The 10804-nt window shown below is 34.8% G+C and overlaps 2 protein-coding genes and 1 long non-coding RNA gene across 7 annotated transcripts; 2 read left to right on the plus strand and 1 right to left on the minus strand.

Moving 5' to 3' along the window:
* Window positions 1-309: 309 nt before the first annotated feature.
* On the minus strand, window positions 310-6058 carry LOC141717577 (uncharacterized). 5 transcript variants are annotated; one of them, XM_074519718.1, is made up of 8 exons: window positions 5890-6058; window positions 4872-5276; window positions 4716-4768; window positions 3675-3712; window positions 3069-3387; window positions 1797-2116; window positions 1102-1322; window positions 841-1000 (listed from the first exon to the last, which is right to left on the minus strand). In XM_074519718.1, exons 1-8 carry the CDS (start codon window positions 5900-5902, stop codon window positions 978-980), a joined length of 1392 nt encoding a protein of 463 aa, XP_074375819.1. In that variant the 5' UTR covers window positions 5903-6058; the 3' UTR covers window positions 841-977. The 5 variants fall into 5 exon arrangements, with proteins under 5 accessions (XP_074375815.1, XP_074375816.1, XP_074375817.1 ...); XM_074519714.1 differs by having other exon boundaries at window positions 310-1322; XM_074519715.1 differs by lacking the exon at window positions 5890-6058 and adding an exon at window positions 5394-5790 and having other exon boundaries at window positions 310-1322.
* A 1263-nt stretch (window positions 6059-7321) lies between these two features.
* On the plus strand, window positions 7322-8655 carry LOC141717578 (RING-H2 finger protein ATL3). Its single transcript, XM_074519719.1, has one exon. The coding sequence runs from the start codon at window positions 7491-7493 to the stop codon at window positions 8364-8366; it is 876 nt and encodes a 291-aa protein (XP_074375820.1). The 5' UTR covers window positions 7322-7490; the 3' UTR covers window positions 8367-8655.
* Window positions 8656-9077: 422 nt separating this feature from the next.
* On the plus strand, window positions 9078-9693 carry LOC141716706 (uncharacterized). The gene is made up of 2 exons (XR_012573301.1): window positions 9078-9486; window positions 9573-9693. It is a non-coding gene; the product is annotated as an uncharacterized LOC141716706 (long non-coding RNA).
* The last annotated feature ends 1111 nt before the right edge of the window (window positions 9694-10804 follow it).

Below are 10804 nucleotides of genomic sequence, written 5' to 3' on the forward strand. Positions count from 1 at the left end.
AAAAAGCTGTTTATCAGCTTTTGAGGTAAGCAAATACTCATTTCATCATCAAACATTACCAAAACATTATTATTTTTAATTTTTTGCATCAAAACATATAAATATCAAAAAAATTATCAAACAGTCATCTGATTTTTACAACACACTTTTTTCAGCATCACTTTTTCTAATAGCACATCAATTTTTAACAGCAATCCCAAACAGAGCCTTACTCTACTCCAATTTTCTCGCCTGCCATAATCTTGCAAAAAAATTGGGCTTAATAAAACCAGATATGTATATAAAAATATTCCTGGTTGCTAAAGTGTATATTTTCAAACAAGAATGTATACTATAAGCACATCTACAACAGTCCTCAACAAATATTTAACCACATGGAACAGTCATGGACAACCAACCAATGCTGTTCAGAAATATAACCCGAGTACATGGATGATGCTACAACATATATGATGTTCCTTTCAACATGTATAAAGACTAAAAAGATGAAAACTACAACTACGCTAATTTCTCAGATCATCAAACCACATTATGAATTCGTGGTGATATTTGGTAGATCACCACCGGTACAACTCTTTAGATGCCACTATTTCACCATCTGGATTTTACTAAAACCTCCCTGCCCGGGTGCAAAACAGTCTGCTATTCTCTAATCTTCCTCCCTCACTTCAACAAGCTTTCCTCGAACCCACTTTTTAATTTTCTTTATTGATTTAGGTGGTTTCTCTTCCCTTGTTGATTTTGTAGGTCTCTCTCTTTCCCCTAATTCAGAGTTTGCTCCATTTCGCACCAAGTTTCCATGCCTGACGTTACTACCATTGGGTGTCAGTCGATCCAGTTGATGCGTGAAGCTGGACGGCTCTATCTTTTCCTGAAGTGTTTTGTATTGAGACAAATTGGTGTCATTGTTAAGCAATTCTTTAAAGTACTCTTTACCATTCATAAAATCCGCATCATAGGAGCTGTTTGGTAGAAGTTCATCCTCGCGGCTCAGTAATTCCTGCAAATTAAAGTCATCAAAAGCAGAGTCTGAAATGTCATCAAAATATGACAGTAAGGCTTGGGATCCATTTATTTCCATCTGATTCTTTATGAACAAACCATTAGATCTAGTGTCAGTCTTCGTCTTGAAACTACTAACAGTATGGCTTGAAAGAATGTTTGAGTCATTTTCATCAGGAACGCCCTCTATAGATTCAATAGACTGAATTGCTTCAGCTATGAGCTTCCTAGTTTCAATGAGGGATGCTTGAGCAAGGGGGCTCTTGGTTGCAGCTAACTCAAGGGCTTTTGCTGCCTTCTCTGCTTCAGCTATTAAAAGCCTGCATAATAACAACCACACTCTCTATTATGCTGTTGAGTAAAATCAAAAAACCCCAGTAATGCTTTTATGGCAAAGAGTAGATTAAGGGATTTATACACAACTTGGAATATAAGAACCAAAAGAGCCAGAATTAATAATCCTGTCTCAAGATGTCAGGCGTAAAAAAATGGAAAAGCCTTTTTTTCCTATTACAAACATTTTGTTTGGTTAAAACTTCAAACGAAAGAAAAAAAATACTAATTTAAAGAAAAATAAATATAATATCGTTCAAGGGAGAAGATGAAATGAAATAGAAAATTAGCACCCAGGGACTTTTTCAGACCCTTATCACTCTGAAAAATATGACCAATGTGAATTCATTTGATTCATTTTTGCCACATTTATCCAAACCATTCCTTTTTCAAGCTACTTATACTTGAACCAATATATAGAGTCTATATATTGCATATAGTTCAGAAAAAGGGGAACTTACTTGGCTCTAGTGATTGCTTCAGCTTTTTTATTCTCTCTATCTGCTCTAATATTTTTAATCATCTTCAACTTGGAACTTGCTAGCGGGTCCGTATAGATGGGCATCTTACTTCTTTTCTTAATTGTTTGTTGAGTTGTTCTTTTTGTTGTATTACATGCAGAATTATCTGTTACAATTTTCTTCTTTTTTGATATGCTTGTGCTTGAGCTTGTGCTTGTGTTTGAGCTTGAGCTTGTTTTCTTCCGCCTTCTAGGATTGTCAGCACCAATAGGGGTACCGTGATATTTTGAAAGACCGCTGTATACACGATCACGGTAAGCCTGGTTGAGCCAAGAAATACTTCAATGAATAAAATACTATGTAAAAATGAAATACCAACTGGTAGAATCATCATTACGGCGCAATTACAAAATGTGAAGGATAACTCTTATTTTACCCAGATTTTGTAAACTTTTAAGGTCAAAAGTAGGATTTATCTGAGTATATAATGTGGATCAAGTTACAGACATACTTCTTTGATCCGTACGGATTACACTATATGTTTAATATCCTATATATAATTGGAGTAAAAGGGTTATTGTGGTGTGGCATGGTATGGCCATCTGAGGATCCCACAGAGAGCTAAAAAGGAAGAAGAAATGTAGAAACTATAAAATTTCTATTTTAATACAATTTAAAATAGAAACATAAACTAATAAAACACATTCAATAACAATATTAATATAATATGATTATAAAATGTAGTGGTATTTCTTCAAATAATATTAAATAGAAATTAAAAAAAATGATTTTTAATCATCTCTTTCAACAATCGTTAGGCTTAGGTCCTTCAAACTAAATTTATGAGAATCATCAGATTTGTTACTAAAAAGATATTCAATACAAAGGTCTGAGATTCCAATTCTATCAACAACATATTAAAAGTTGAATTTGTTATTTACAACATAATATTATTATAATAATATATAATTATTAAAAAATGAATAGGAAATCACTAAAAATATTTTAAAAATCTGTCCAATCGAACCGGTTAAAAAAACTAGTTATTTGTTAATTGATGAAACCCCTTTTCTGTACTAGTACTAGCTAGAAAATAGTAGTACCAAATTTTGGTTCCTGTATATATAATTAATAGTTACAAAATTTAAATTAATCTTACAAATATTCTATAACCTAATAAATACTAATCTAATATAATTTATTCATTATTGAAGAAAAGAAAAAAAATTATCCCCATGCTTCACACAGGTTAATTTAGAACATTCAACTTACAGGATCAGCCCATTTAGCAGCAATTGCCTCGGAAATTTTTCTTTTCTGCTCTGCTGATTTGGGGGCTCTCTTGCTACCTTTGGGCCTGGGGCTTCTCTTCCTTTGTTCAACACTTTCTACCCATTCCTTCTCAAGCTCTTCGTCCAAAATCTTGTAGGAGTCCCATTGCAGTTCTTCCTCACCAGCCAAGCCCTTTCTCGATGCCTCAGCTATTAAGTTTTGCCAATCAAAGTGGCAAGTTTCCTGTAGCATCAGCTTTTCACGACGCTTATTCCACCCCATTCGCACCCCAACCCCTATTCTTATCCTCGTTTCTTCGCTGCACAATACATAAAGCATTATTAAAAAATGTAGGAATATTTGTATGTATGAGCTCATAGATGAATTTACTAGTGTTTGAGTTTATGTCTATTGAAAAAATTATCAATATCTAAAGTGACGCCATGGAAGAGGAATTAGTTTGGTGTATAGTTTCCACTATTTAGTAGTCCACTCCAGAAGTCTATTCACACAACTAATACATAGTACCAATGGTATATACTAAAAGGAAATATATGTAAAGAGGCAAATTAATACTGCATCAATACAGAATAAATGAGACTCTACCTTTGAGCATGCCCCAGATTTACTAACTTCATCTTGACCTGCGCAATTAAAGCATGCTAAATGAAATTACAAATCATATGCGTAACAATTTAAAATATGAAAATTTTCCTCCAAAAGAAAATGCGCAAGCCCCAATTCCATAGGTGATCCATCAAAGAAAAATCAATAGCTCAATAATGATCAAACAGAAACTTATATTTTACTTGTAATAGTTGTAAATCACTGATGTTGTCTTTGATTGGGGTGAATGAGACGGGGAGAGAATGGAATGACATTAGTACTATTTATAAAGCAATTTTTATAAGTTATGTTCCTTCCTCTTCTGCATTTCTAGCAATCTGAACTAAAGCTGAAAACCACAAATTTGAGAAGGAATGCTCTCATTTTTTTTCACTCTTCACTCGTACATTCTTCCTTATTTCTTGAATTATGTACACAATCTTTCTTTCCATTCTATCCACCAAATGGAGCATTATTGTAGTTGTTACATAGCAAGCAAGTCCATGTACCAACAACAAGCTTGTTCTTTAAGAGACCAAAGTACTGTCACTTAAAAGTAGGTTATCCAAAATAGTTCAAATCATCATATGAATCACATTACAAGTAAAAAAGGTCAGTGCGAGAAGCCTAGATGAAAGATCTTTAGTGCATATGGAATACATAGTTACATGGCCACAGAATAGAAGAAACCACTCCATAGTAATTTCACCAACAGCTTAGATGGAAATATAAACCTGTAAATTTGGAGGTAAAAACAATCGATCTTTATATGCCATTTCATTATATACCATGTTACTCAAGAATGCAGGACATGTGTACCAAGACCGGTTCCTTCTCTAAACCTATAACCCCACATAGCAACATTCATGTCCTCTCCTTCTCTAACGCTGGTACAACAGCGGAACTGAAAAGTCCAGGTTACAGATAGTATTCATCGAGATACAAAAAATGGGTGCTACTCGGTAATTTGAATTTTATGTATGATTACATATTTTTTTGCATTATTGTGTATTGTGTAACATTATTCTTACATGACATCACCTTAGGATCCTGCATTGCAAGCTTAGTCTTCTCTCTGATCTTCCGCAGGGTTTCTACAAATGCAACAGATTCAGGTAATCAACAAAAATGACAAGAAGTATAATAATTCTTATATACGCTCGTTTAAATCTCAAGTTTCTTAATGCTGTTAGCTACCTGGACTATGTTTCCTGCCTTTATTCCACGGTGTATTTCCCTTATTTGCTTTGGAGATCCTCATCCTTCTTAATTTTTCTTTATCGTCTACATCAGTAAATTCCTCACTTGTAGATTGATGCTCAACCCCTTGGGTTTTTTGGGAACCAGTTTCAACATGCATTCTGTGGTGATCATCATGTGCATCGCTCTCAGCTGAAATCTTCGGTTCAAGGGTAGCGACTGCACTAACCAGAGCCCCCCTAGATTGCAGCTTAATATGACTGATATTGAACTCTCTTATTTGTGTGGGGATCTTGAAAGATATTGACAGATATGACAATCTCATATCATTTACATGATACAACTTGCGAGCCCCCAAAGGAAGCAGATGATCTTGGAAGGAATGCTGGGAAGAAGTAAGCTCTGCGACATAGGTGCATGAACAATGCGAGGATGAGTCGCATAGGATATAATTAGATGCAGTAGTGTATAGCAATACAATAATATGCACAAGGAGTAGCCATGTTTAAGAAATCATACCTATACTACTCGAAGAAAGAGGAATTGTAATTGCACTTCAGAAAATGTATCAATTAAATCCAATTAGAACCAAATTGCATCCAATCTAGTATAATTTAAAAGTATATGCTAGACTTTAATTATCCATTTTCCGGTCTTCCCACTTACATTCTTATGTAGAAATTAGAGCAACATATGTGCTAACAATTTGCTATTTTAGAAGCAAGTGTAGCATTGAATTGGAGAAGCGCGTTTAATAAAAGTAAGTCCAACAGTGATGCTACATCTAGAATATAGCATCCATGAAACATAACTTAGTCCAATGGAACCAATAAAACTGCTATAAAATGATGCTAAATAATAGAAATGATACATATTTGAGCATTGTATAGGAAATGGAGTTGGATGAAATAAAGAAAGTATAATGAGTAAGTTAGCAGCAACAGAAAGGAAAGCACAAATAATAATAAGAGTAATAATTAATGAACAAGTAATAGAAGGGGAAAGAGAAGTGAACCTAATAAAGGCATGGAGAGTAGAGGTCATTCATACAATCACTGAATAACACAATTGAGCGAGAGAGTGAGGGTCGCAAATGAAGATAAAAGATATTCGAGGGAGCTGAGGAGAGGGTTTGCTCCCTCCAGTGCTTTTAGATATTTTATTTCCCCCCCCCTTCCCCTTCGTGTCCGCGGCTGGTACAGTATAATTTGTACTCGTGTATCATTTATTTAATATAATTGGAAATTAATAAAATTTGTATTTGGGAGTACATTAATTTTATATAAAAAATTAAATGATAAAAATATACTAGATAATTAAATATTCAGGATAGGAAACAACTAAATTCAGAAATCTAATATTCTTATTTGTATTTCGGTATGAAAATATGATATCTAAATTATATTATAAATATTAGTTATTTTTAAATTTTATTTATATATATTTATTTCGTATATTTTCGTTTCGTATCGTATACTTATTTTGAAAAACCAAACTCGACATTAATTATATTCATATTTTTTGTATTGATATATAAATTTTTGAATTTAAATACTAATTATTTTGAGATACGTGAAAAATGAATGCGATATGTTTTCGGATAAAAACGATGACACGGAGTAAAGAAGTCAAATTGAGCTGATATTTTATTTGGCACACAAAGAGCAGCCATCTTTAGGTGTAAAGTCTATTTGTTCCTCTTATTTTTTTTTATACTTTTTTTTGTCAGTTCACCCCTTTTTTAAAGGGTGAAAAACAAATTTAGCCTATTTTTATATAAAATTGACAAAAATAACCAATTTCTGAAAAGTTGGCAAACTTTAGCCGATGAGATACCAACTGTCAGTGAAGTATCCACTTTATACAATATACCCAATTGGCAGTGGAGTATCCCATATATGAAATACCCAACTACCAGTGGAGTATCTTATACAAATTGGGATACCCAACTGACAGTGAAGTATTCATTCGGCCAAAATTGACCACTTTTTTCTAGAAATACTATTTTTGTTAAATTTTTTCAAAAATCGGCTATTTTTATCATTTTTTCTTTTTTAAAACATGTATTTCTCCATTTTTTAATACACGTGTGCTTAACCGAAAATTTGGATTTCGAAATAAATTTTATATTAATAATTAAATTGATATGAATATATTAATATTTATTCCTAAAAATAAGTGATGGAATGAATCATGTAAAACAGCAGTCTGTTGTTATCACAAATGGGCAACGAGTATCACATGAAATGAAGATAGATGAAAATGCAGAAGAAATTACGAAGCAGCTGCATCAGTTACGACTTTGAATTTCCAACGTCTGATTTTCTTTGTAAACTAACCAGGCAGCAGCCGTTGAAGAGTCTTCTCCTTCTTCTCTTGCTTACTGACTTTGACTTGTATTTTTCCTCCTAAAAACTCTCTATAACTTTCACTTTCATTTCTCCCTTCATTCATGCATTTCATTTCTTCCACGCCACGCCTAACACCACAATCTCTATTCTTATATAATATTAACAAATTTCACTTGTTCACTTCATCCATCTTTCTCTCCAATCTCCAAGTCAATTATTTTTGTTCATATTCGAATTAACAAGCAGAAACTAGGAATCCTAAAAAATGGATGATCATTCCAACGAGACGAGTCAGAAACTGGAAGAATCAGCTGCAGTTGAGCTAACAGGCAAGATCATGGTGGTAGCTATCATAGTTCTGTTTGTAGTCATTGCATTTGTGGTCTTTCTTCACCTCTATGCTAAATGGTACTGGCGTCATTTAGGCCAACGTGGCAACTCAATTACTCGTCGACAACGACGCGTCGATTTTGCTGGCGGTCACCACGTAGTGACTGCTGCCACTGCCCTACGTGGTCACGGTCTAGACCCCTCGTTCCTCAAAGCCCTGCCCGTCGTTCTCTTCTCTCCTCGAGACTTCAAAGATGGTTTGGAATGCTCGGTTTGTCTCTCAGAGGTCATCCAAGGAGAAAAAACTAGAATTTTACCAAAATGTAACCACGGGTTTCACGTTCATTGCATTGATATGTGGTTTCAGTCTCATTCCACCTGTCCAATTTGCAGAAACCCGATTCATCATTCCAATCCCGATCAATTATCATCACAGGGGATTACACAGAATACACCAGAAACTGTACTTGCTACAGAAGCCCTGACCTTACCTACTAATGTATTGTATTGGGGCAATGAGGTCCAGGTCAGCACTTTGCGATTACAAGATGATCATGATGATGTTGTTACTTCTTCCCAACAGGTTTCTTCAACATCATCTTCGTTTCCTACCAGTAGTGATAATACGCGAGATGACCATTATTTGGTAATCGAAATACCAAGACAGACAAACGAGGAGGAAGATCAGAAGTCCCCCGTGCTGTCGCGGTTAAGGTCACTAAAGAGACTTTTAAGCAGAGATAGAAAAATCAATCCTTTCACTCCCAGCAGTAGTGTTGATGTCGAACAACCTGCAACATCTCAGAATTAGTTGTCCCGTCGTGTGCATACATAGTGGATTAGTCCTGCCAGCAACACAAGATTCTATTTTTTAGTTCAATCAGGATTCAGGGGACGCCAGTCTCTATATATCCTTATTCAATGTTCTTTCATTTTTTCAGCACAGCAAAGAGTTCGTTTCTGGTGCTATTGAAACGGACCTTTTCGATTCGTTTAGTGTTAAAATAGGCGTCTCTGTTTGAGAGTGTCAAATTATAAACCTCTCCCACAGTAGAGTGTTTTTGGATTTCTATAACCAATAAAGCTCTAATTTATAAATATTTATTGAGATTCGGTTCAAATTTATATCAAACTAAACATCCTATTCTGTATGTGCTCATGCAAAAGCAAAAATATACAGGACATATGGGTAATATTTAAATTAACAATTCGCTGAACACCAATATCATCACGTGATCCCCCTAGAAAATAAGAGTTAAGTCAGTGTAATCCAGATTATAGATGCAACAGTCAAAGCAGAATCACATGAGTACACATGATCCCACCTTGCATCACATTTTCCACCAGATCTTGGTTTCAAGATGGCACATATTTCCATCGATTCTACGGGGTGTTTGATTAATGGTTAATGTGTCCGGTTAACAGGAATCAGAACCTTAAACTCAAGTAATTATATTGTTTGGATTATCAATTTAGTGGTGGGCAATGAGAACATCGTTGCCTCTTGCGTAAATTAAACCCACCATGCCTCTTGGGTTTCCATTTCATTATCATTCTCATTAACCTCCATTCACATACCCTTCATTCTCATTCTTGATTCTCATTCTCCCGGTGCATCCGAACGCCCCCTATATATAAATTTCAGAGTTGCAATAGTTCACAAACCTGCATCAACTTCTGTATGCTTGAAATTTGTGAATCATGAAATCCCAGTTAAGAACATTACTGACAACTCTGGTTTTAGCATTCTTTCTCATTCTACATAATGGAGCACAGGGATCAAGGCTATGGGCAAAAGTGCATGCACTACCTGCTTCAATCTTGCCTTCATCTTCGCAAGTTGTGATCACCGATTCGCAGCAGCCTTTGCAGCAAGTTAATTCCAACTTTAAAAGGGTACCACCAAGCAGATCAAACCCTACTCACAACAAGTAACTTCTCATATCTCCAACACTGATTATTATTTCGAGATAGCCAGGTTTCAGGTCTCTCATATCATGCTCTTGTATTTTTCCAGGTCCAAACATTCATGAAATTATCTGCAGAAACTAGCAACTAATTGTTGTAGACGGTACAAGGAAAATATATAATTCATCATATAAATTATGCTAGATTTTTATTGATTTATTTTAATTTTATTACGTTTTGACAGTCACGAAATGCCTGTAGTGATTTACTAACTTCACTTGTACTTTTAGTACAGATGCTAGTTACGCAGCACCACAGATTTACAAATTATATACTACAGATTTACAAATTCTATACTACAAATTTTTCCATGTGTAAATTAATGGCGGATCCGAGGTCGGAGGTGAGGGGTCATACATAATACTTTAAAACGACGGTGTATGTTAAATTTATCGAATCGATAATGTTAAAATCAGGTCCAATATGATTTTTATATGATATTTTTTCAAATTTTCCACTTAATAGGCCATACTAATTTTTGTTTGCTTACAAAATTGGCCATATTCAAAGTAAGATCTTCAATAATTTATTTATTTTTCGTTTGTGATAGTCGTAAATGTTATGTCCTGTAATCATTTCTTACGACTGTTTCGTTGCTACGGTTGCGGCTTGATGTGCATAATTGAGACAAACTAACACGGCCCGATAGAAAAGATAACAAGCCCAATACTTTTAAAGCCCAGGCCCAATTATATATACGAAATTGTGTAAGGATTTCGAAAAGAGAATTGTAATACAACCAAGAATTGCTAAATGTTTACAACCAAGAATTGCTAAATGTTTACAGAAGAGTACATGGGAAGGAAGAGAGGAACACAAGTTCACAATTTGCAAAAACATAAAAAACTCCGGCCTATCCTCACAATCTCTTTATACAACAATATAACTAACTCTCCCGCCAATTTCATCTGAATATTCTGGAAAGATTCTTTGAATCATGACAAACGCTCTCCCTTGAAACCAAGCTTGTCCTCAAGCTTGAAAGTCAGGAAACTGACTGTGAATAAACGTGACATCTTCCCAGGAAGCCTCGATCTCCTCTAGTCCGGACCATTGTACTAACCACTGTCGTACCGACTTGTTATCTCTTATGATTTCCCTTCTTTGTAACACACGAATTGGAACAAGGGGACTAATGTCATCTTGGTTAACCTCTGGTAAAACACCTGCTTGAATTGGAGTTGTTCCCACATGTTTTTTCAATAGTGATACATGAAAGACTGGATGAATCCTGGCATGATCAGGAAGCTTTAACCTGTAAGCTACAGTAACAATTTTGTC

This window comes from Apium graveolens, chromosome 4, assembly GCF_009905375.1.
Source record: "Apium graveolens cultivar Ventura chromosome 4, ASM990537v1, whole genome shotgun sequence".
Taxonomy (NCBI): Eukaryota; Viridiplantae; Streptophyta; class Magnoliopsida; order Apiales; family Apiaceae; genus Apium; species Apium graveolens.

Excerpts from the sequence above, each read along its gene's own strand:
- LOC141717577 (XM_074519714.1), bottom strand. Across the intron at positions 3,388-3,674 it reads AATCTGGGGCATGCTCAAAG|CGAAGAAACGAGGATAAGAA; the intron begins GTAGAGTCTCAT and ends TGTATTGTGCAG. Across the intron at positions 2,117-3,068 it reads CTGCTAAATGGGCTGATCCT|GCTTACCGTGATCGTGTATA; the intron begins GTAAGTTGAATG and ends TGGCTCAACCAG.
- LOC141717578 (XM_074519719.1), top strand. The coding sequence starts at position 7,491 with ATGGATGATCATTCCAACGAGACGAGTCAGAAACTGGAAGAATCAGCT.